At 42.8% G+C, this 25,836-nt stretch overlaps 2 protein-coding genes across 3 annotated transcripts in view; one reads left to right on the plus strand and one right to left on the minus strand.

Moving 5' to 3' along the window:
• Nucleotides 1–563: 563 nt before the first annotated feature.
• VTI1B (vesicle transport through interaction with t-SNAREs 1B) lies at nt 564–24,945 on the plus strand. 2 transcript variants are annotated; one of them, XR_005064311.1, is made up of 7 exons: nt 564–1,030; nt 13,082–13,140; nt 14,813–15,004; nt 18,174–18,347; nt 19,843–19,904; nt 21,480–21,780; nt 24,580–24,945. XR_005064311.1 is itself a non-coding variant. In XM_037031129.1 (6 exons), the coding sequence occupies exons 1-6, from the start codon at nt 916–918 to the stop codon at nt 21,574–21,576; spliced, it is 699 nt and encodes a 232-aa protein (XP_036887024.1). In that variant the 5' UTR covers nt 564–915; the 3' UTR covers nt 21,577–21,810. The 2 variants fall into 2 exon arrangements, 1 of the variants encoding a protein (XP_036887024.1); XM_037031129.1 differs by lacking the exon at nt 24,580–24,945 and having other exon boundaries at nt 21,480–21,810.
• The window catches only part of ARG2 (arginase 2), a 38,627-nt gene continuing 34,559 nt past the window's right edge, over nt 21,769–25,836 (minus strand). Inside the window, exons 7-8 of the mRNA XM_037031128.1 lie at nt 24,536–24,672; nt 21,769–22,245 (exon numbers count right to left, since the gene is read on the minus strand). Coding sequence (XP_036887023.1) covers nt 22,040–22,245; nt 24,536–24,672 — 343 coding nt within the window. The 3' untranslated portion in view covers nt 21,769–22,039. The remainder of the gene's footprint in view (nt 22,246–24,535; nt 24,673–25,836) is intronic.

The raw sequence follows: 25,836 nt of genomic DNA on the forward strand, positions 1-25,836 counted from the left end.
TCACCATATTATAAATTGTCCAGAGAATCTTTTCATCACCAGCGTGTACTCAGGCCCCCGCACAGTGACTAGGTTTAACATTAACAAACATCAGCGGAGTGAACGTAAAGCCCTAAGGCCAACCCGGCCGTTGAAGGCTGAGTACATTTTGGGGGGTCACATTCCTCGGGGAACGCTTCTGAAAGCAGGTGGCCCTGGTCGCTTGACCTCTCCAGGAAAAGTGCTTTACCGCTCAAGGCAGGCAGGAGCCTTGCCCGACTACGTTTCGAGGGCTGAACGCTAACATTTTTGGTCAGGACACAAAGTAAGAAGTCAAGGGGGGCAAAAAGTGCTATGACAGTGACATGACATCCAGGCGCACAATGATACGTAACCAATAAGCACAGAGTCACTCCGTTGAGCCCCGGCGCAAAACCGCGCCCCTCGACGCGTGACCTCCGGTAGGCGCGCTTTTCTTGCCGAACTACAGCCCCCAGCATGCACTGCAGCGTCCGCCCTACGCTAGAGGGCGGGGCCCTGGGGAGAGGCGGCCGCGCTGCCAGTCCCGCTAGTGCCCACAATCCCTTCTGCTGTGGCGCTCTCCCCAAATCCGCGCTGAGCGTATCCGGAGGTCTGGGACTGCTGCTAGCAGCGGCGCGTCCCAGCTCTCACAAGATTCTCCTGGGAAACGCGGTGCGCGCGACCTTTCCGTAAGGCTTTCGCACCTGGCGCTCTCTCCGTGACGGGATGAAGGGGGTGGGCGTTCCGTCCCGGGAGGACCCAGCCGCGGCCCCGGAAGCGCCTTTTCCAGGGTGGGCGGTGGAGCTGCTAGAGGAGGTTGCCGTGATGCCTGCGGAACTGGGCGGCTGACCGCTGTGGCTGGAGCGGGTCCCGGGGCCGAATCTCGGCGGCCTCTGCTTGAGCGCTGCCTGCGCCATGGCCACCTCCGCTGCCTCTTCCGAGCATTTCGAGAAACTGCACGAGATCTTCCGCGGTCTCCATGAAGACCTACGAGGGGTGCCAGAGCGGCTCCTGGGGACTGGAGGGACAGGTGAGGCGGAGGCGGGCCGAACCCTGGGTAACGCAGCTCCGAGCGTTCTGGGAGGAAAAGCCCTCACCCTCTTCCCAGACTTGGGCCTTTTTCTTTTCTCTTCAAACACGGCCCCTAGACCTGGCTGGACCCAGCGCTCAGGTTCTCTCCCTGCTTTCACTTAGGGTGCTCAGTGATGGACCTCGGAGTACCATTTCCTGGGGATTCTTGATCCTCCGATAACCTTCAAATTTTTTTGGTCTCATTCTCACTGTGGCAAGAAGAGCATAGGAGGCTTTAAATCTGCGGTCCTGTATTTCAGTAGAACTGATTGCTTTTGGAGCCCTCTGTATGCATTTAAAGGATGATTCTCAAGAGAGGTCCATAGACCAGACTGGCAAAGGTCCCTAGCACCAAAATGGTTAAGAACCCAAAGGAATCCTACCTTTTGGGGTTGGCAAATACCGGTTTGGGGAGTTTGGTCTTTAAAATCAGGATTGTGGCTTTTAGGTGCTGTCCCGTTATGAACTTTCTGCTTAGACTGTTTCCTGCCCCACGGTTTCAGAATTCGGGTTGCTGCAGTCTTTGCTTGGAGGAGCTTGAGTTGTCCTGTTAAATCCATAGGAAGCACAGTTCTTCGCCTCAAAACGAAAAGATCTTGATGACAAGGCGGATAAGACTTTGTTTTACTGTTTGTACTTAAGGGCCAGAGCTTGAGGGTTAGCTCTGTGAGTTACCCAAGGTTATATGAACCAAATGACTGCTGAGAATGAAGTTCACGTTTGTTTAACTTGTATTTATTGGGAGAGGTTACTGTTTGCCAGACACTGCCTTAGATGCTGTTAATATTGTAAATTCTAGTGAAAAGACCTACAAATCCCTGTTTTAGTGGCGTGATGACATGTAACCATTAAGAGGCCATGTTAAGGGCAACACAGGCATACTTTGTGTTATTGCAGTTCCCCCTTTTGGCTCCACAGATACTGTATTTTTAAGAAATTTAAGACAAGATCCTCCACCTGCAAAAAGGTTACAACTCACTTTATTGCAATAGTTGCTTTATTGTGGTTCTCTGGAACCCAACCCACAATATTTCCAATGTATGCCTGTACAGGAAAATAAAGCAGAGTAAAGGAGTAGAGAGAGGAGGAGCATTCTGATTTTAAATGGGGGTGGGGGCTGTGAAAGGCCTATTTAAAGAGATGGCATTTGAGCAGAGACATGAATGAAGTAAGGGAGGAAACCATGCAAAAATCTGGGAGAAGTGAGTGTCAGGAGGACTGAGTAGTACTGAATAGGTCCTTGAGCAGAAGTGGGGTTGGTATTTCTAGGAAGAGCAGGAAGGCCAGGCCAGTTGTGTTGGAGGTGGAAGGAGCAAAGGAGATAGTGGTAGTAGGCACGGTTGGAAAGAGGTAGGCAGGACCGGATCGTTTGGGGTGTGGTAGACCACAGTGAAAGTTTGTATGTTGCTAAATGAGATGGGATGCAGTTAAAGGATATTGAGCAGGAGAGTGATGAGATCTAATTTATAGGGTTGAAAAAATACTGGGATTTTTTTTTCAGCCAGGTGCTGAATTTAATTTCACAATAACCATTTTTTAAGGCTAAATAATGTATTCTGTTTGAGTTAACTGAGTTAGTTATATTCACTTTCGTCATCTACCTGACCTTTTCATTTCTGCAAAGAGGACAATCAGAACGATGGGAATTTCTGCCCAAGCACAAAATACTCCAATGTAAGTTGTTGGTCACAGACTTAGTTGTTTAATGGATAAGTAAATACATTATACACATATCCTCTGGTTATAACAAGAACTTCAACAACTTGGAGTTTTCTCGTTCACTACTTTGTTCATACTACTCAATGAATATTTTTTTAATAAATTGAATTTAAGTAAGCAGACCAGGCTTCATCTCTGACTTCTTATTTCTACTTCAAGGACTACTTCATAAGCTTTCCAGAGCTTTAATTTTCCATCATGAATTATTAGGCACTGAATAATGTACATAACATGGCCCTTGCATTTAGCTTATGTGGTATAATCGAATTCAATCATTTTTCAGTAACGTTTGTTGAGAATTATTATGTATCAGTCAGTGCCCTGGGCCCTAAAGAGTTCCAAGAGTTCTTGCCTTAAGTGTGAGTCGAGAAGCCGTGAGTAGTTGTATATTTAACAGCAGGGATTCTAGAGCCAGACTGCCTGGGTTCAAATCCTAAACTTACCTCTTAGCAGCCATGTGACCTTGGACAACTTACTTTAACCTAACTACTTTGCCCTGAAAAATGGGGACAAATCATAGTATTTAATTCATACAGGTTTTATATGAATTAAATAAGTTAACATATGTAAAGCCCTTAGAATACTGCCTGCTTAACAATAGGAAGAGCCGTCAGCCATTGATACGGTTATATGGGAAAGTGGATATTTTATTTAAATAAAATATGAGAATACTAGCTCTGTATACAGCTACTCTTGCCTTGTTCTGTTTTCCCATTTTGCTCTAGAGCACCTATCTTGTAACACACTAGACACTCGACTGGATTTATGATGTCTGTAGTACAGGTCCAGCACAAATAACACCCCCCCTCCTTTTTAAAAGGTTTTATTTATTTATCTTTAGAGGGGAAGGGAAGGAGAGAAACATCAGTGTATGGTTGCCTCTCGTGGGTCCCCTGCTGGGAACTGGCCTGTAACCCAGGCATGTGCCCTGACTGGGAATCGAACCGCGATTGTGTGGTCCGCAGGCCCACGCTCAATCCACTGAGCTACGCCAGCCAGGACAAATAACATCCCCTTTTTATTACAGAATCTTTTATTACAAAATCATAAGCATGTAATTCTCTAACATAACAATACACACTCAAGTACACCATACGACTTTTAGGTGGAATGCTCAAATTAACACTATAGATTATTACACCCATATCATTGCCCCGCCAACCACAGGCCTCACTTCTGCCGGACCCTGTGTGTTGCTGGTCTTCCACTAGGACGGCGGTTCTCAGTGTGATCCTTGGACCACAGCATTAGCATCATCTGGGAACTTGTTAGAAGTGCGGATTCTTCGGCCCCAAACAGTCATTAATCATTAATTACTTTAACATACTGTCTCTTTTAACATCCATCCAGGGGATTTCTGATGCATGTCAAGTTTGAAAGTCTCTGAGCTAGAACATAGCTCTGTATATTCTCCATCTCCTTGCCAGCACTTGTTATTTCTTGGTCTTTCTCGTAAGAGCCACTCTAACAGGTGCAAGGTGATACCTCATTGTGGTTTTGATTTGCATTTTCCTGGTGTTTAGTGATGTTGAGCACTTTTTTGTATACCTGTCAGCCATCTGTATGTCTTCTTGGGAAGATATCTATTCAGATCCTCTGCCCATTTTGTAATCAGATTATTTGGGTTTTTTGCTGTTGTATGAGTTTTTAAATATTTTTTGGATATTAACCCCTCATCAGGGGTTAATGATTTGCATATATTTTCTCCCATTTGATAAGTTGTCCTTTCATTTTGTTGATGATTTCTTTTGCTCTGCAGAAACTTTTTAGTTTGATGTGATCCCACTTGTTAATTTTTGCTTTTGTTACCTCTACATTTTGTATCTTATCTAAAAATCTTTGTCAAGACTTGTGCCAAGACTTGTTTTCTTCTAGGAGTTTTATTGTCTTATGTTCAAGTCTTTAATCCATTTTGAGTTAATTTTTGTGTGTTGTGTGAGATAGTTGTCCAGTTTCATTCTTTGTATGTGGCCGTCAAGATTTCCCAACACCATTTACTGAAGAGACTGTCCTTTCCTGTGAGATGGTAGAAAAAATGTATATCGGTCTCTGCCTTTAGTTACTGGCACAGAGCTCCTAAAGCCCTTGTAATTTCCTAAATGATAAGAACACTAAGAACATCTCGTTCTGATGTTTGGTCTTTGACTCCGTCCCTGACACAGGGCTCCGAACCCCCTGTACGTTCCTACGAGATAAGAGCACTAGGAGCATCTTCTGTTCCCGTGAGGCAACTCTGGGTGGGCTCCAGGTGGCTCCTCGGTTGGGGTGGATCTCCAGAAAGACCAACCCATGGTTAGAAGCTTCATAATCAACCCTGCTCCCCACTTCTCTAGAGAGGGGGAAAGGACCGGAAATGGATTTTAAAGTTGATCATGCCTGAGTGAGGAAGCTTCCATTAAATCCCAGTAGTATGGGATTCAGAGAGCTTCCACATAGGTGAACACAGTCACACCAGGAGGGTGATACGCCCAGCTCCTTGGGGACAAAAGCTGCTGTGCTGGAGACCCTCTCAGACCTTGCTGTGTGTATTTCTTCATCTGGCTGTACATCTGTGTCCTTTACCATATCATTTAATAAACTGGTAAACCTAAGTAAGCGTTTTCTTGAATTCTGCAAGCTGCTCTCCAAATTAGTGGAACCTTAGGAGAGGGTCCTGGGAACCTCCAGTCAGTGACCCAACTGGGCAGAAGTTGTGGGTAACCTGAGCATCCACTGCCCGTCATCAGATCTGAAGAGGGCAGGGAGAGGCAGTGCTGTGGGGTCTGAGCCCGCAACCCGTGGAACCCGATGCTGCCTCTGGGTAGTGTCAGCATGGAGTTGAGCTGTGGGGTGCTCAGGTGGTGCTGCAGTTCGTGGTGGGGGAAGCCCCCACGTGTTTGGGGGCTAGAAGTGGAGTGTTCCCTGTGAGTAGTAAAGGAGACATGCAGGAAAGAAACACATGGGAGGAAGGACTGGGTTTTCCCCAAAACAGGAGCTAAAGACATAAAGGGGCAAAGACTGGGTTTTCCTGATATGTACATTCTCCATTGTATAGTCTTGGCTCGTCCGTCATCAGTTAATTGACTGTGTATGTGGGCTTCTTCTGGGCTCTCTGGCCTGTCAGTTTTTGTGTCTGTTTTATGTCAGTACTGCACTATGTGACTGCTGTCACTTCATACCACAGTTTGAAGTCAGGAAGCGTGATGCCTCCAGCTTTATTCTTTCTCAAAGTTGCTTTTGCTACTCAGGGTCTTTTGTGGCTCCATAGAGATTTTTGGATTGTTAGTTCTATTTATGTGTACAAGACTTTCACTTCCTAGGTTACATTTCTTCCTGTTTTATTCTTTTTGATGCAATTATAAATGTCATTGTTTTCTTAATTTATTTCTGATATGTTTTTAATGTACAGAAATAAAACAGATTTTTGTGTACAGGTGCTCCTCACTTTATGATGGGTTATGTTCCAATAAATCCACTGTGAGTCAGAAATATAAGTCAGAGTGCGTATAATACACCTAACCCGCCAGACATTGTAGCCTAGCCTCTTCTACCTTCAGTGTCCTCAGAACAGTTCTATTAGCCTACAGCTGGGCAAAATCATCTCGCTGTCAATGCCCAGAGTCACAAGAGTGTATTGTACTGCATCTCACTAGCCCAAGAAAGGATCAAAATTCAAAAATCCAAGTGCAGTTTCTGAGTGCATATCACTCTCACACCATCAAAAAGTCCAGTTGATAAGTTGAACCATCATAAGTTGGGGACTGTCCGTAGATTTTGTATTCAGCAACTTACTGGATTTATTTATTCTACCAGTTTCTTGGTGGAGTCTTGAGAGTTTTCTGTATATGATATCATGTCATCTGCAAATAGTAACTGTTTTACTTCTTCCTGGTTTGGATGCCTTTCATTTCTTTGTCTTGCCTAATTGTTCTGGCTAGGACTTCCAGTACTCTGTTGAATAAAAGTGAGAGTAGACATTCATGTCTTCTTCCTGATCTTAGAGAAAAAGCTTTCATCTTTTCGCCATTGGATATGACGTTAGCTATGAGCTTGTCTTATGTGGTCTTCATTATATTGAGATATGTTTCCTTTATATCCATATTTAAAAGTTTTTTATCATAAGTGGATGTTGAGTTTTTTCAGATGCTTGTTTTGCATCCATTGAGATGATCGTATGATTTTTTAAAATTGATTTGAGAGAGAGAGAACATTGATTTGTTGTTTCACTTGTACGCATTCATTGGTTGCTTCTTGTATGTGCCCCAACTGAGGATCGAACCTGCAACCTTGGCATATCAAAACAACGCTGTATGAGCTACCAGGCTGGGGCCTGATCATGAGTTACAGTCTTCACTTTGTTGATGTGGTTTATCATGATTGGCTTGTGGGTGTTAAACCATCACTGACTGCATCCCTGGAATAAATCCCACTTGATCATGATGTGTGATTCTCTTAATGGATTGTTGATTTCCATTTGCTAATATTTTGTTGAGGATTTTTGCACCTTGTTCATCAGCGATATTGACCTGTAATTTTCCCTTGTGTGTCCTTGTCTGGTTTCGGTATCAGTTGAAATGTTCCTTCCTCCTCTGTTATAAATTACATATTTTCTTTTGTTTATTATGTATCCTAGGCACCCAGAACAGTGCCTAGTACATACTAGGTGTTCCACAAATATTTGGTGAATGATTGTATAAATACTGTGGATTGTTAGGAAGAAAATAATATGTGATTGGGTATTGAAAGGACCATCTTTCTCATTTTCATCACTTTTAAAATGGATGTATACATACCTATTAGCAAGTTTATATGACAGTGGCAATTTATTGTTATATGTGCTAGTTATTAATCTGTTTAATATTAATATTGTTACAGACAGTTATAGTTTCTAGTCTTAGTTTTGCAGATGAAAAGGTCTTTCTAAAATACCTCAGAGTGCTATAGATTCTTACCCAATTAATACAGTAAGTGCCTGTAGACATGATTTTTGTAGCACCATAAGACATTTCTCCGCATGTCTTACTGAGTGTTGTAAGATTATTGAAAGTTTTTTATTTTAATTTTTTATATATATAAATCATTAGTTTGGAAACCAGAAAAAATAATCACTATGAAGGACAGCAGGTTGGTAAATGCCAATTACTCACTGATTGCAGAATTTTAATTTTTGCAACACTCTTCATAATTGTTCAGTTAATTTTATTTTTGCTCTTAGTTCTTCCTTCCTAAGGGTTTACTTTAAAAATCAATGATAGTTGCTATTTATTGAACCCTTGATACACCTGGCATTTGCCAAATACTTTTTATGTTTATTACCTCTAATAACCCTTTCAGATCACCCTGTGAGGTGAGTACTTTTATATTTCGTATTTGCACATGAGGAACTAGGCTTAGAGGGGTTTGATGCTTTGAAATTCTAGGTGGTGTAAGATTAGGTAAATCATAGTAGTCTGCAAACAGAGGATGTAGGTCTTAGAAATGCCACACTGGGGCGCCAAAAGCAAATTAGTCACAAACTGTAAAGGTCCTGGTGAAACTCAAGTTATTTCCATGGCTCTAATGGACCAAAATTCGAATCTGCTCATTCACCCTCCTGAGAGAGGGTGTCACTCTGTTGAACATTAAGGCAGGCTTCCTCGAGCTGTCTCAGAGCTGACTGCTTGTGCTGTGTTCCTTGTCTGGGACACGGTGCTGCTGTCCACTCAGTTTACCAAACAGAATCAGTCTCCAGTGCATAACTCCCATGTGACTGGCTTGGGAAGAGGTGAGGCGAACAAGTTTTACCCGTTGCTAAAGGCTATACTCTGGGGGCCCCAAAATGCCCGTCAGTGCTCTGTGATGTACAGAGCATTGGATTGGTAGTCAGGAGGCTGGCATACTCCTCCTGTGAGCCTGAGGCAGGCAGTTTCTCCAGGCTCTGATCCCACAATTGAGGATCAGAGGTTAGAAAATGAGGTTAGACAGATGGATGATCTCCGAGGTCCATCCCAGCCTAACATTTTTTGATTCCACAATTCTGCCACTGCAGGGCATAGTCGCACTGCAGTGGCAGAATTATGGAATCAGAAGGGGTGATTTCCAAGGCATTAAAAATCTTAGGATTGCATAAAGGATCTCATGTGATGAAGTGAGTATATTTCTTTTAAAACTATATAATTTGCCACACAATCGCGGTTCAATTCCCAGTCAGGGCACATGCCTAGGTTGCAGGCCAGTTCCCAGCAGGGGACGCTCAAGAGGCAACCATACATTGATGTTTCTCTCCCCCTCTCCTTTCCTTCCCCTCTCCTTTCCTTCCCCTCTAAAGATAAATAAATAAAATATTTAAAACAAAAAACAAAAAAAAACTATATAATTTGTACAACACTCCTAGGAGAACATATATCTTATGAAATCAGGTAAAGAGTGGAGTATTCCAACTCCAGAAAGATCGAGAATAACTGAATCATGTAAAGAAGTTAAAAGAGTCAAGATTCTGTGGGTTACCTCTTTTCTCCCTACTCTTATTTTTATGTAGCTCTTTTCTTTGAATCATTCTAGAATTTGTCCCTTGAGAATGCAGATTTTCATGTCCTTTAGCAAAGGAGGACTATAGGAGGGGACTTTATAACTAACAGAGTTGTAGAAAAATCGGAGCAAGGAAGGGAATGTGCTGATATATAGACTACTTCTTCATACTGCCCGGTTTGGCTCAAGACAGAGTGTGCTGGAGTTTGGACATGGGCCCATTCAGAGGAGTGGTGACACTCAGCACTTTTGTGACAAAATAATATAATACTCTTCCGTGGAAGTAGCCATTCGTGATTGCAGACATTATTTCACGGCCAGTGGCTGGAAACACAGCCCACTCAGGGGTAATAATGGCTGCTTTGGTGCTTATTTCATCAGGATGGTCAAGGTGCACGACATTTGCCATAGCTGAATTTTCTTTTTCTTTCTCTTTTTTAAGACAACAGACCCTGGTTTTTGCAAGTGTTGTGGAGTAAGAAATAGTTCACCTGGAGTGCCTTGTGTACATTAAAAGGATGTCACATGACAAGGGATGAGGCATAATAAAAAGTTCATTGTCAGGTTTAAGGTTCTAGAAATTGTGAGACCTATAAAAGAAAAGGTTAATTTCCTTGTTCTGGAGTAGCTTGATTTCAAGTCGAGAATATATTAGAATGTACACATCCGAAATAATTTATAATCACTTAAAGCAGCAGACAACTGACATGCTAGATGCCATTGTGATTAACATAAGTGTAAATCCATATAAAGCACAATGGTGATACTACATCTTTTATTGGATTGGGTTTGAAAATCCAGGATCAAGGGGAAAGTCAGGGTAAACAAAACTGTCCAGGAAAATTTTAGGGCAGCATACTGAGTACCTATGATCCCAACTCAGCTGTTTTCTTTGGCATTAGTAAAGATTGCTCTTTCTGCCCTGGCTGGTGTAGCTCAGTGGATTGAGCGTGGTGAACCTGTGAACCACACGATCGTGGTTCGATTCCCAGTCAGGGTACATGCCTGGGTTGCAGGCCAGTTCCCAGCAAGGGATGTGTGAGAGGCAACCATACATTGATATTCTCTCCCTCTCTCCTTTCCTTCCCCTCTAAAGATAAATAAAGTCTTTTAAAAAAGAAAAGATTGCTCTTTCTCCAGTGGGTGGAAGTGCTGGCTTGTATTTAGGAGTCACAGTGAATAAAAAATACATNTCAGTGGATTGAGCGTGGTGGACCTGTGAACCACACGATCGTGGTTCGATTCCCAGTCAGGGCACATGCCTGGGTTGCAGGCCAGTTCCCAGCAAGGGATGTGTGAGAGGCAACCATACATTGATATTCTCTCCCTCTCTCCTTTCCTTCCCCTCTAAAGATAAATAAAGTCTTTTAAAAAAGAAAAGATTGCTCTTTCTCCAGTGGGTGGAAGTGCTGGCTTGTATTTAGGAGTCACAGTGAATAAAAAATACATAGCTCTAAAAGACTGTGGCCCCATACTTCCTACAACAATGTGGATGAACTTCAATACATGATACCAAGTGAAATAATCCAGACACAAAAGGACAAATACTGTGTGGTTCCTCTTATACAAGGTGCCTGGAGTGGTGTAACTCACAGACACAGAAAGTAGAGGGAGGTTACCAGAGTTTGGGGTTAAGGGAAGTTGGTGTGTAATGATTCTGGAGTTTCATCTGGGATAATGAAAAGGTTCTGGGATAGTGGCGATGGTTATATAACAGTGTGAATGCATTTAATGCCATTTCACTGTAAACTTAAAAATGGCCAAAATGATAAATTTTATATATATGTATACGTGTACACACATATATATCTCCACAATTAAAAATAAGACTATCCCCAAATTGTGAAGGTAATTCCAAAAGATGAGTTCAAAAAACATTGCAAGCAACAGTAGCTTTGTGGTAATAAGTAGATTACCAAATGTTTCAGACTGTAAGACGCACCAGACCATAAGATGCACCTAGGTTTTAGAGGAGGAAAATAAAAAAAATGTTTGAAGCAAAAAATGTGGTAAAATATTTATTAACGTAAATAACATAGACTACTGCCCCACCCCCACCAGCGAGCCAGGTAGGCTACATTCAGACTATAAGACGCCCCACAAATTTGAGGGGGGTGCGTCTTATAGTCTGAAGAATACGGTGTCTGTAGATTTCCGGGAGAACATTCATTTGAATGTCTACATTTTAAAAACCCAGCTCCAGGCCCTGGCTCATGTAGCTCAGTGGATTGAGCACAGGCCTGTGAACCAGAGGATCACGGTTCCATTCCCAGTCAGGGCACATGCCTGGGTTGCAGGCCAGTTCCCTGCAGGCCAACTTCCAGCAGGGGACACATGAAAGGCAACCATACATTGATGTTTCTCTCCCTCTCCTTCCCCTCTAAAGATAAATAAATAAATAAAATCTTTAAAATAAATAAATAAAAATAAATAAATAAAAACCTAGCTCCTTGTAAACAGGGCTAGTTTTTGCTTGTTAGATATGAAGGGAAGACCTATCTCACTTTATAGCCAAAGAAAGTCAGACCCCAAAGAGATGGAGACTTATCCAAGCTTACACAGTAGGTCACTCCCGAAGCTGGGTCCAGGACTTAGTCCCCTTTGCCAGCAGTAAACCCTGTACAAAGTTTACCAGGTGGCCGCATGCTGGGACTCCATCATTTTTGCCATGTCTAATAGTAAAAATAGTACCATTTTTACTATTACTTGTTCTCCTTGTTTCAACTTACTTCATGTAAAATACATTTATTGAATACATGAAGTTATTTAAAAGGAGATTTTATATCACTACTTTAAAGAATTTTTATTTATTTTTAGAGAGAGGGGAAAGGAGGGAGAAAGAGGGAGAGAAACGTCAATTGGTTGCTTCTCGCACACTCCCAAACTTGGGACCTGGACTGCAACCCAGGCACATGCCCTGACTGACTGGGAATCGAACCAGCAAACTTCGGACCTTTAGGTACACAGAGTGACACAGCCCAGAGCCACACCAGTCAGGGCTGTATCACTACTTTAAATGGAAGATCTATAGAACCTATGTAAATGATCGGAAAAAAAAAACAAGAAAGGCAAAGCAATGCTGTTTTTAGTAAGATGTTAATTGCTTTGAAGCTGAAGCCTCTTCAGTTTTTGTTGAAATGGGGACAATAGTAATTTTTAGGCATTAAAGACATTAGCACCAAGAGGACATGATGTGAAGGATTGAAAGAGAATCGAAAGGGGCGTGACTTTCTCGCTCTGAGCAGCTCCATGGTACCACCAGTGGGCATGGCAGAGAGACGCGTGCCATACCAGGTAGCTCCCCCAGCAAGCAGAGTAGGTGGGCTTTGAATTTGTTCTGCAGAAAAGCAGTGAATATGGGCTAAATAGAGAAGTGGTTCATATTGTGGTTGAAAGTGGAGACCAGGATTTCAGAAACCAGTATTGTTAAACACTCTGATTGATGTGCCTGGTCTCTCTGTTAGGATTGTGGGGGAAAGATGGACAATGCTTAACTTAGACCTGAAGTGTTTCTTTGTGGGGACACTGTTGTCCTTCAGGGCCAGATTATTGTTACACAGGACGGTCAGTACCCATGGATATTCTGGTTCCCTGGTACTAAATGCCAGTAGCAATACCCCCTGTCGCCTTCCCCCAGTCGTTGTGGTAACAAGTTCCCATACATGTCTAAGTGCCTTTTGGGAGTGACTAAGCACAGCTGCCCCAACAGGAGAGGAATGGGGAGTGTACTCTACATAGAGGGAATAGGCTCTAAATGTGTTAGGAAGCAGGACTGAGCACTTGAAACTTGTCTTATCTTTTCCAGAGGAGAAGAAGAAACTGATCAGAGATTTCGATGAAAAGCAACAGGAAGCCAATGAGACGGTGAGAACAGGGGACCACAGGTTCTTCTGCCTGGGGTTCATTTTTTCCAAAAGTAATGCTATGATCTGATCACAGGTTAACTCTTCCTGCCTTCCTGCCCCGCCCTGACTTTGATTATCTCTGACTAAATGAGGCCTATTTAGGGGGATTGGTGGTGGTGGTGGGGGGGGTTAACAAAAACAAATGGGTAAAGTTTGAAGCCTCTCCTGAAATGAGGCTTTGGTAACACATTCCTGATGGGAGTTGTAAAGGGTATTCTCATACCTTTACCTGGGTGGGCTTTTAAAATCTCATTTAAAAGCTGGCTATTTGGATCAGTTAATCTTCTTAAACTTACTGTCACAGAAAATGTCAGTCAGAGGTGGCACTAAGCCACATTCCCTGCTGTTTTAAAAGACAGGGTAGTTAGTGTCTGGATCTATATCTTGACATGCGTGGGCAGGATGAGTGCCCAGGCAGAACCCAGAACCAAAACTGGCAGAAGTTGGTCCAGGTTGCTGAGCATAATCTGTGGCAACAACAAAACACAAAAAACCTGCTTTTACCTATCAGAAGAGCCCTACTGTGTCCATTGTGCTCTGGCTTCAGCAAACCCTTCAGGAGTTTGGGGCTAAAATCCAGCTCCCTCGTAGTACTCCAGAAAAATAGTTGGCCTTAGTTTTTACTTCCCTGGCATAGGTTAAGAAGAAAAATTCCTTTTAAACCAGAGAAGTTCCTTCCTGCGTGTTAAAGAACAACTTGCCTATTGCAGTGAAGTTCTGGGAAGTTAAGCTTTTCTGCATCCTTTCCTCTGGTGTGTAATCAGTTTTAAGAAGGACCAGACCACTGGACTGCGGAAACTATCTGCTTCGTGATGGCAGCACTAGAAACTTCTCTTAGTACCTGTGTACAGCCGTGATACCCATGATGCCTGTTACAGACCAGTCTTCTTTTTTGGTTAACATCTTAGTAGCTTCTTTAAAATCTTTCAGCTGATACCTGTTTGGTGCTCACCTTCTTTCTCTGAAGTTAGCAAAAGTAACCAGTCCTACTCTGCCCATCCTAGGCAGATGAAGATAATTTATGGCCTCTTGTGAATGTGTTCAGGTTTCATATTTTACTTATTCCAGACAAATGGAAATCTGACATGGGACAATTGATTTTCAGAAAGAGCAGGTGGAATAGAGAACCTTGATGCCAGATCCTTACCATTTGAATACAGTAGACTGAAAGTACTTCCTTGAACCATAATACAAAGGCTAAGCACTTTGTATACTGAAAAGAGAATTCGAAGATACAGAATCCTAATTTCTCTTGTTGTGTAATCTTGAGCAATTTTCATCAAGTCTTATGTATGAAAAAGAAATAGTATTTCCTACCTTGTTGATTTGCTGTGAGGATTAAATTAATGCTATAAAAATGTTTAATAAGCTATAAGGTACTAGTTAGTTTTTCCACGCATTCATCACATACCGTCTGAATGCCTGTTCTGTGCTTGGTGGGCACTGTGCAGACATTCGAGTAGTGGAGTGAACACGTTACCTGTGGGCCTGCCTTTGTTAACATGAAGCATGTGGCCGAGTAGTATTCGGGGTCGTCCGTGGGTTAAGTAGCCCAGCCACATGTGGCTGAACTGTGCCCAGATGAGACAGAAAAGAACCGGGCCGTTTACTCACCGTTGTCACCTTCCCAGCTGGCAGAGATGGAAGAGGAACTGCGATATGCACCCCTGTCTTTCCGTAACCCTATGATGTCTAAGCTTCGAACCTACCGGAAGGACCTTGCCAAACTCCACCGGGAAGTGAGAAGCACCCCTCTGACAGCCACACCTGGGGGTCGAGGAGACATGAAATACGGCACATACGCCGTAGAGAATGAGCATGCGGTAAGCGTCGGCTCTTTCCCCCCTTTCGGGCCTGTAGTACAAGAATTAACCATACTGAGGAGTGTGCAGTTCATGTTACAGGGTGTACCACACTCGTTTTTCCCACTTTGTCCTCTTTCCTGCATTGAGTTCCCTTCTCCCCTTGGATATTTGCCATTTTGTTTGTTTGTTTTTCAAATTATGAGAAAGTTTAGAAAGTTACAGAGGTGGTGGAAGTGAGCCAGCTGGGCTGTGGAGGCTCAGGAAACAAGTTACAGAGGCAGAAGAAGGGCCCTTGGAGCTGAGGAGAGGGAAAGGGGAACATGCCTGGTGAGGAGAGGGGGAGGGAAAGGCATGGGCATGGTCCCAAGAGAGGGAGCGCTGACCCCTACTGGATTAAATGCAGATCTTCTGAAACCATAGCTTGCGTCCATTTTTTGTGTCCTTTACGTACAAAGCGGTGCTTAGTGTGTAGTGGCGGTATACAGGTGCTAGCTAATCTCACTGTATCTGAACTCTGTGTTCTCACCCGTTGATCTAGTTTCCTTCCCACATGTGCCCAAAAAAATTCACTTAGGGTTTTAACTTATCAGTGTCGTTGCAAAATTAACCCAAGCTTTCTTTTATGTTTATATCCAGATGTCCCAGTAGCCCAGATACAGTAGGGAAGGGCAGGTACTTCCTCAGAAGGGGCTAATGCCTTGTGCTGTTGTAATAGAAAGTGAGCCACAGGTTGCTTCTCTAGCCTCCAGTAGTCTGATTTATGGAAAATCTATATTCTGAAACTACCTAGAGAAGCTAGAGAATTAAAGAAATAAAACTTCAGAAAGCTTAAATGGAGTATGTTGCATTTGGGATTTTATCCCGTAGTACAGAGTAGAAATGGCCTGGCAAGTGGTGAGAGAGAGATGGAAGTGCAGACTGCACAGGTGCAGAGGGCTGGCGGGGCCGTGTTCAGTAAATCCCATTTCGTGACACATCCTGATTGTAGTGGAAGGGACATTCGAATGCTGCTGGCCTGACATTGCTGATGTCAGAGCTAGAGTGTGTAAGAATGGTGTGAAACTTTCAGTTTACTTGTGAGGGACGGGGGTTGGGGAGCAGGCAGGTGGAGCTTGTTAAAATGAGAGGTGAAAAGTGCTTTGGTCATTTATTTCCTACCCCCAAAAGACCCAAAACAACAAAAGGGAGAGTAAGTCCAAGGAATAATTTTGCTTTAAAATTATTGGTTTAAGCCCTGGCTGGTGTGGCTCAGTGGATACAGTGCCAGCCTGTGGGCCAAAAGGTTGCTGGTTCAGTTCCCAGTCAGGGCACATGCCTGGGTTGTAGGCCAGGCCCCCAGTTGGGGGCACATGAGAGGCAACCACACATTGATGTTTTCCTCTTCTCCCCTCTCTCTAAAAATAAATAGATAAAAATCTTTTAAAAAATAAAATCATTAGTTTCAGAAGTTACAAAAACAATTTAAATACATATACCACTTTTAGTAGAATTAATTGTTACAAATCTGGGGTTTATTTATGTGCTCTTACCATTTTTTTCCTATTTCTCAACCTGATCAGTTGAAAAACCCCATCTTTTATTTTTAAAAAGCCTTATTCCTGCTTCTTTTAAGCAGTAACTGGGGTTTGGCTCAACTTGATTCAGTAGTTTTCCTTATCCACTGGTCTTTGTACCATACATGAAGACTTCTTGTTACTTCTGATCTGGGAACCTGGTTTTGGGTTGATGGTAGTGTCTAATGCTTCACAATAGGCCCTGCAAACTGCCCCTGGCATCTGTGTGTGTGCGCGCGCGTGCGCACATATATGCTTTAGAGTAGCACCCGTTTCTGTCAGTGGTGAATTCTGGTCTCACAAAGGGCACTTCTGTCCTCATGTCTTCTGTACTCAGGATTATAGGTGGAATGAAATTTGGTGGGCATTTAGAAAGTCAGGGCAGCTGGAGCACCTTATTGGTCCCAAATACTTCCTTCCCTGAGAGCAGATCACCAGTGTGGCAGCTTCAGAAGTTTTATTTTCTCTTTGGCCTGAAGTGAAATTCTTTTGGGGCTTACCAGTAGTGTGGCCACTTTTTCCCAGAATGTGGCAGTGTCACACCCAGACTTCTAATTGATTTCTGTATGTGCTGAAAATGAGTAGCTTATTCATGGTCCCTCAGTCCTCAGTCCCAATCAGGTTGGAATCTTCAGNTTTCCTTATCCACTGGTCTTTGTACCATCCATGAAGACTTCTTGTTACTTCTGATCTGGGAACCTGGTTTTGGGTTGATGGTAGTGTCTAATGCTTCGCAATAGGCCCTGCAAACTGCCCCTGGCATCTGTGTGTGTGTGTGTGTGTGTGTGTGTGTGTGTGTGTGTGTGTGTGTGTGCTTTAGAGTAGCACCCGTTTCTGTCAGTGGTGAATTCTGGTCTGACAAAGGGCACTTCTGTCCTCATGTCTTCTGTACTCAGGATTATAGGTGGAATGAAATTTGGTGGGCATTTAGAAAGTCAGGGCAGCTGGAACACCTTATTGGCCCCAAATACTTCCTTCCCTGAGAGCAGATCACCAGTGTGGCAGCTTCAGAAGTTTTATTTTCTCTTTGGCCTGAAGTGAAATTCTTTTGGGGCTTACCAGTAGTGTGGCCACTTTTTCCCAGAATGTGGCAGTGTCACACCCAGACTTCTAATTGATTTCTGTATGTGCTGAAAATGAGTAGCTTATTCATGGTCCCTCAGTCCTCAGTCCCAATCAGGTTGGAATCTTCAGTGAATTAATCTGTCCAAGGGCTGCAGACTTTAGTTGGTTTGGTTGCTGGCCATCCAAGTTACAGGCTATATGCATTTTCAGGTAGCTCGTGCACCCCAAAACTTGGCCACTGCCTTTCAGAAGTTGCTGGTTCGGCAAGCACATAAACAGTTCAAATTCATTACAAACACAGGAAAATGCTCTGATATTTTTCACCCTTTTTACCTTACCTTAAGGTAACAAGCAGTAGAATGGGAGGTGTTGTGAATCTTATAATGAATTTCAAGTTCTGCTTTAGTCTGACCTTAAATAGGATCTTATAGTTCATTAGCATCTTTTGTTTCTTAAAATAATGGAAATTCTTGCACCCTAAATCCCTTCTTCCATAAGAGCGGTGGTAAGGATTGTGCTGACAAAGAGTATGGAAGAAGTCTAACATTTCCCTTTCATAACCCTGTCAGAATCAGCTACAGTCTCAACGGGTGTTACTTTTGCAAGGCACTGAGAGCCTGAACCGGGCCACCCAGAGTATTGAGCGTTCTCATCGGATTGCCACAGAGACTGACCAGATTGGCTCAGAAATTATAGAAGAGCTGGGGGAGCAACGTGAGCAGTTGGAACGTACCAAGAACAGAGTAAGTCTGGGCAGACAGGGAAAGGGACGAGAGTGGGCCGAGCAGGTGGGCCTTGCTACAGCAGTTCTGGAATCGGGGTACATGATCTGTTAGGTTTTTACGCTTTCCTCGGTTTTTATTTTGCATCGCTAAGAGATCTCCTTTGGAATAATTTTACCCCTAAGATTTAGAGATCATTGGAATGGGGAGAAAGAAAGATTGAAAAAACTCAATTTCTGTATTTATTAAAGATTGTCAAATAAGCATAAAATTGCAGCCACTCCATCCTTTTATTCCTGTATTACCAGTCTGAGACTTGTATTTCTTTTATATCTAGTGGAATATTCTGCTGTCCTTATGGAAAGCATCATCTACTTAGAAGGTCCTAGCTTTCCTGTCATTTAGAGACAAGGAGATTTTCGTGTGTCATAAAATAGCACCACCAACCGTCTATAGAGGTTCAATCCTGGACTATCACTCTTTACTGTTATAAGATAAACTGGTCATTGTGGGAAGAAAATGGAAATAGGGCCATGATGGCTCTATTGGGGCCTCTAATCTGTCATTTTAAGAGGCTCTGAAAAAATTTATTCCTTCTTTTCCGTACACCTGCACAGAAATTTTGAAAATAGTACAACTTGCCAATGGAATGCTGTTCTTAATAGCAAATCCAGACTGAAAAACAGGTACTGTGGGCAAACTTGAGAAAATACTAGTGCAGTGTGGGAGTTTGGGATGGTTTTCTCTCGCCTTAATAGCTGTAATTCTCCATTCTTAAAGTAAATCAGAATGATGCCCTTCTTTCAGTAAAAATTCACAATAAAGCACATAATTTAAGGTAAACTACAGAGAAGGCAGCTTACAGATTGTTTGGTTTCTGACTTTTGAACACGAGGTGGATTGGCTGAATTTAAAAGCCAGGAATGATCTGAGGGATCAATTTACCGAGTCTGCCAGGGATTGGGAGCAGAAGGCAGGCGTCGGTCAGACATACCCTCCAGCTATGTAGATTAGCAACAGGCAGGCAAAAGGGACAGGTCAAAAAAAAAAAAGGCTTTAAAAAGATTAATTCCATTCACAATTCAATGTAAGTTTCTCGTAAAGGAGTAAAGAAAAAAATAACCGTATCCCAAGAGTGGTAATCCGCCCGCCTACAAAAACAAACTGTAACTCAAGAGGCTCTCCTGGAGTTGGGCTGATGAAATTCAGTTCTGAAGTTGCTTCAGTGTACTGGCAGGGTGCCCTTGAAGCTTTTCTGTTTGAGTAGCTAAGGACTAGCTCTGTCTGTCCCAGAGGTCCCTCACTGCAGCCTGGGGATGTAATTCCTAAGCCTACTTGACAAGTACTAAAGTAACTTGTCCTCTCCAGTTTCTTCTAATTATACTCTGAGGCCACCATTTAAATTGGTTTGATTTCAACATGTGCCCCTAATGCCCACTGTCAGTTTAGGAATGTTCAAATTCTAGAGTGTGTACTTTGAAAGAAGGGGGAAATAATCGCTATTTTCTCTTCTCAGCTGGTAAACACGAGTGAAAACCTGAGCAAAAGTCGAAAGATTCTCCGGTCAATGTCCAGAAAGTAAGTTTTAAAAATAGTCACAAAGTTAATTTCTCTTTAACACTAATGTCTTTCAACCAAGAACGTCAAAACTTTAATTGTGACGTATAAAGATCCTAATAAAGCTGAAGAACTAAAGGATACCGTCTTGTGTAAGACCAAATCTTTTGTTAAAAGTACATACTGCTCTGACTTGGAGCAGTAAAGTTTGTCCACTGGAAGCAATTTTACTTCCAGCTTACATTCCTTAAGGAAGGCAGCACATGGGAGTGATAGAGTTTCACATCTGTAAAAGCTTGAGTGGAAAACTTCTCACCACTACTGCTTAGTACTTGCTTTTGGCTCTGCTTGCCTTTCATGGGAGTCAACCCATTACCTGCGAGTTCTCTCGTGTTACCAAGAAGTTAACTCTGAGAAAACCCCCAAACCCCTAGATTTGCGTGCTGATAGCAACAAAATCAGGGGCAAAGGGGGGAAGCATTGCCATTGAGGATGAATTTGGGGTAAGTGGTAGTGTGCATGAAACACAACCACAGCTGAGCCATGGAACTAGGAGAGATTTCCCGACACAGCAGTACATTCCTTGTGCAGTAGGGGGAGACCTTTAGTTTAGAGGGAACATGAGAACCACACGGGATTCTTTTTTACTAGCAAAAGACAGTAAATTTTTTGTGAAGCTCCCATGTTACCTTTGTAGAGTTATCCATTTGGGTTCATGGGGGAAGAGGGAGCACGAGAGGCACTGTCCAGCTTGTAGTTACTCAGGACCCATCCCTGAGCTGGACGTCAGCACTGGCGAGTCTGCCGCCAACAAGTCTCCCAGCACGTGCTCCCAGCTGCAGTGTGGAACTGATGCGGCTCTGTATGGTATCGAGTAGTTACTGCTGTTTCGATGCAGGATTCATCCTACTTCCAGGAAATGCTATATTTTTCTCACATTATATTTAATAGTATTTTTTTCTAACTAAACCCTCCTAGAAAAGATAGTTTTAAAGTAAGGAAGTAGCTACTATTTGAAGACATTTTAAAACAAAATTCAAAAAAGAAAATATTTTTATCCTTTGGTGTATATTTCTGTGATGTAGATAGTGTTTTCCCTGTTAACAGCTAAAGAATTTTATACGGGCATACTTTTAATTAATATGCTTTGCAAATACGGCATTTTTTACAAATTGAAGGTTTGTGTCAGGCAATCTATCAGTGCCTTTTTCCAGTAAGCTCAGATGATGGTTAGCATTTTTAGCAATAAAGTATTTTTAAATTGAGGTATGCACATTTTGGGGGGGACATAATGCTATTGCATACTTAATAGATTACAGTCTACTGTAAACATAACTTATATGTACTAGGGCACAAAAAAATTCACGGGACTGGCTTTGTTGCTCTGTTTGCATTATTGTGGTCATCTGGAACCAAACCTGCAGTATCTCTGAGGTCTGCCTGTATATACTTTGTGCTGAGTGGCCATGAGGCCAAACGGAAATTCAGTCTGCCTCACATGACCTAGTCTTGTCCCTAAGTCAGACCTCTGCATCAAGAGTGGAAAGAGATAAGGCCATCCAGACTGCTGATTACTCTCTTTGCTTCTCTTTGTAGAGTGACAACCAACAAGCTACTACTTTCCATCGTCATCTTACTGGAGCTGGCCATCCTGGGAGGCTTGGTTTATTACAAGTTCTTTTGGAAGCATTGAACTTCCTGCAAGGAAGCCTTTGTGGACCAGAACTTTGAGCTTGTGAATGAAGGGTGGTAGAGATGTGGAGTAATTAAGCATATTGCTGCTGTGAGCTCACAGTTCAAGGATGCACTGTGTAGCCAGACTGTGGGAAGAGGGAGGGAAGACGGACAGCCAGTTGAATGTGAAGGAACTGCAACGAGACCGGTGTGATATTCCAAGGTAATAAATGCCGTTTATGGTTTCTTTAAATTTACATAATTCAACATGTTAATACCTTGTGAATTGTAAAAAGTCAAATACATTTACAGTATAATTATTGGTCACCAAAACGGAGGAGGAAACTTTACGATTGTGAGAATATGCAAATGTTCTCATTAAGGCAGTACTGACCCAGATGACCATGTAGTATCTGTCCCCTCAAACACTGCACAACTCTGGAATGCCCGACGTGACAAACGCGTGTTGCATACAGTACTTCCTAAATTCTCACACGTTCTTCACTTTCTGATTCGTGTGGGGAACTGGGAGTAGGCAGTTGGTCGTAGACATTGTGCCCGCCCTCCCTCGTCTGCCCAAAACTCGAAGCAATCACGTCCACTGCCAGGCCAGCTGTAGCCTTGGCTTCCTCCTCAGACACAGCCAGCCGAGGATTGACCTCCACAAGATCCAGCGCTGACAGCAGCCCTGCAGGAACGAAGTGTGACAAAGCCCCAGGAAAGTCCTGGCTTGCAGTGAGAGCAGAGTAAGCCAAGGTTTAAAAAAAAAAGTCATTTTCTACTATAAAAATAACCAGTGTCAGGAAGCCCCTTACACCTCATCCTCTTCATGAATTTATTAAGACACTGCTCTATTAGAGTAGGATTGAAAGAAACCTTTAAGGTAATAAAATCAATCACCCCCGTTCAACTAACATACAAGGCACAGCTGTCAGGCCTTCTGGAGAGAATAAAGAATGAGCCCGGGGGTTGGTGGGGAAAGGCATTGCCAACCCGCTTGTTGGGACAATATGTGCATTTCCAGTATTAAGGAACCTTCCAGATGCCTGCCTGCATGTAGCCGTGTGAAGGGAACTCCCACTTCTCACTTGCCAGAACTCTGTTCCCACGTTCCAACTCTGGCACTGTATCTACATCTCCTGAAGCACCACGTGCCCTGGAGTCTCGTTACAACGGCATGTCTTACTGTCGCCAGCACAGGTCTGAGCCCTGCGGGTGGTTCCACAGCTGACAGTTTTTAGGTCTCCCATCAGAATGACTTAGTATCTTGTATTTGGTCAAGGGAAGACCTGGCTATACTTTAATTTGGACTCGAGTTGCCATCTCTGAGGGTTTGAGAACTTGTGCTAGAGGGTTTGAGAAGGGAAGATTAGACCGAAAGAACCTACCCAGACCTGCCTTCTCTCTTCCCACCCCTGTTCCCTACTTCTCTGGGGTAGTGAACTCTTTAGTTGGTTATCCTGAGTGAAGTGAATCTACCTCTTCAAGAGTTATGTGAACAAACTAGTTTGAGAATACAAGGCTGTGTTTTCAAAGCTGTATCTGAGACACACGGGGGAAGGGAATACACCTAGTGGTTTATTGATACTGCATTACAGTACATGGCATGCTCGTTGCCACTACATCTGTTCAGTGTGCTATCCCTCCCCCATTAGTGCATATAGTTCAAATGCACTGTGCAAAATGTGAACAGGCACGTTACTGTAACATTTCCAACAATTCCTGCACATGCCATCTGCGTCTGATAATTTGGGTGTCTGAATTCCACTGACGAACGCTGGACCTTTGGCATAGCTTAGAAGTAATCAAGAAGGTTCGAGCTATTTAAAATATATATTACCCGTGTTTCCAGATTATCGCCACCCTATAAAAATTAGTTTAAACAAACTGTTGGTTCAACAATCTACTTGACAGTGTCGTGATAGACAGTCTTATAGAACAGAGTAATATTACAGCAAGAGAGGGGGACAAGGTGTGACCTCTGCTCCATCTAAGGCCAGAGGTTTCTAACCCCTGGTTCCGGTGCTGTCACTGGGAACCAGAATGGAGGATTGAACTCCCAGGTTAATGGGCCACTAACCCAAGGACAGTTAACCAACATCTGAGAATGTGAGTCTGAGTGAGGATGAGACTACTTGGCCACTGTCAGATCTGATAATCGAGCATCGTTTTCCTTTCTGTGGTGCCTTAGGAGTGCAGTCAGTTCCAGAGCCAGAAAACCAGTCTTCAATTTTCATATCTGTCCTAAATATTCGAGTTTCCTGTAGCCCTGGACTTCTTAGTCTGGGGTCTCTAGGCTAAAAGACCCTAATCTCATGAGATGGTATTGAAGATCATGTGGTAGTTTAAATTTTGTAATTAAAGATCATTTAAAGTAACCTTAAAGCCAGAAGTTTTCTGATAGAAATGGTAACTGTTTGCAAGCAAGTGTGAGTTTTGGGACAGTAACCCCTTGGTAGCCACTCTTGATAATCAGTCTAACATTCATTTTATTAATCTTTCTGTCAGCCTTTCATTTAAATCTATTGATGAGCTCCAGTGTAAGTTTATCCTACACAAAAGGACCCAAGGTATTGTAGCATTGAAATAGCTTCAGAAGAAGCTTTAATTTCACCTTCCCAACTCCCAGTAAATCAACCTCTTAAGGTACAGACTACATCTGACCTTGCCTTTTAATCTTAATCTGCCATTAGACAGTTCAGATGCAAAGAACTACATTAGTTTGGCAGATTATTCTTTAATATGTGTCTGAGAAGACATAAACAACTTTTTATTCAATATCACCTTACCATATTTTGGTATGAGATCCAAACATGCCTCTAAGTGACTGTCCCTTATTAGTTTGACCACATGACTTTTAGCTATAACAAGTTTAAACAGAAACAATGTCTACAATGACATGGTAGGAAAGATTCCCCTGGCAGACAAGAGGCTTCAGCATATTTGCTTATGTCGTAAACACACTGATCACTACTTACCTGTATTGTGTATTTCCTCAGTAATATACATGCCTTCTCGATAGGTCAGTCCCCCTACAACAGGGGTTCCTGTGGCTGGAGCCAGTGTCGGGTCAAATGCATCAATGTCAAAACTCAGATGGATTGGCCTTTGTCGTCTTGCAAGGAGAAGAATAAGAGAATAGTCATTTGGTTGTGCCTGAACCTTCATGCTTCCTACAGATGCACCTCTCTGATTTTGTTGATGTTAGTTTTGGTACTTTGTTGGTACAACAGATTTCCAGGTTTCCCATTTCAGAAGTTACTGAATATTTGCATTTAGCTTTTATACACCATTTCATAATTTTGCCATTTGTTCTGTGTGCCTTAGTCTAATTCCAGTTTATATTTCTGACTTACCCTAAACATTAAAGCCTCTCACTTCCCAATGACCTTGGGCTCTGATAGACTCTAACTTCATTTGCTAATTACAGTTGCTTTTATTCCTCAGAGTGAAACAGCAGCTGAACTTAACTCTGATTTTATGTCTACAACCCTACCATCTCCCAGTCCTAATTCCAGTTTAGCCTGGTGTCCAGTGGCTGAAACTAACATACAGTACCTACCGTATTTTTAAGACTGTAAGATGCAGCACCTCCCCCCAAATTTAGGAGGAAAATGGGGGTGCATCTTAGAGTCCAAATGTAGCATACCTGGCTGGCTGTGGGGGCAGGGGCAGTGAAGTGGGGTCACAGGTTATTAAAGATTTTACCACATTTTTTGCTTCAAAAAAATTTTTTTTTACTTTCCTCCTCTAAAACCTAGGTATGTTTTATGGACCAGTGCATCGTATAGTCCTAAAAATACGGTATATGCTAAATAACTAAAAATTTTAACAGGTGGCAATTAATTACATTCGTCATCCAGAAATACAGACTTGGCACCAGGAAAATACTCTTAAAACTAGCATTTGATTAGCATTCATCCGCCATCTTTATCTACGACCAAGTTTTGCTTAATAAAGAACTACAGTCTGCTTTCAGACGAAGAAATAGTGAGGCTCGGAAGAATGGGACAGTTGGAACAATGGATGCTTCTCATCTCAAAAGACAAACATTAAAAATGGAGCTAAAGAGCCCTGGCTGGTGTAGCTCAGTGGATTGAGCACAGGCCTGCAAACCAAAGGATCACGGTTCGATTCCCAGTCAGGGCACGTGCCTGGGTTTGCAGGCCAGTTTCCGGCGGAGGACGCATGAGAGGCAACCATACATTGATGTTTCTCTCTCCTTCTCTCCCCCTCTAAATATAAATAAATAAAATCTTTTTTAAAAATGGAGCTAAAG

The sequence above is a fragment of the Sturnira hondurensis genome, unplaced genomic scaffold (assembly GCF_014824575.4).
Source record: "Sturnira hondurensis isolate 20B ecotype Veracruz unplaced genomic scaffold, ASM1482457v3 Scaffold0021143, whole genome shotgun sequence".
NCBI classification, from domain to species: Eukaryota; Metazoa; Chordata; class Mammalia; order Chiroptera; family Phyllostomidae; genus Sturnira; species Sturnira hondurensis.

Coding starts and splice junctions, on each gene's coding strand:
- VTI1B (XM_037031129.1), top strand. CDS start 916: ATGGCCACCTCCGCTGCCTCTTCCGAGCATTTCGAGAAACTGCACGAG. Junction 13,141..14,812: donor AACAGGAAGCCAATGAGACG/GTGAGAACAGGG, acceptor TCACCTTCCCAG/CTGGCAGAGATGGAAGAGGA. Junction 18,348..19,842: donor TGGAACGTACCAAGAACAGA/GTAAGTCTGGGC, acceptor TTCTCTTCTCAG/CTGGTAAACACGAGTGAAAA.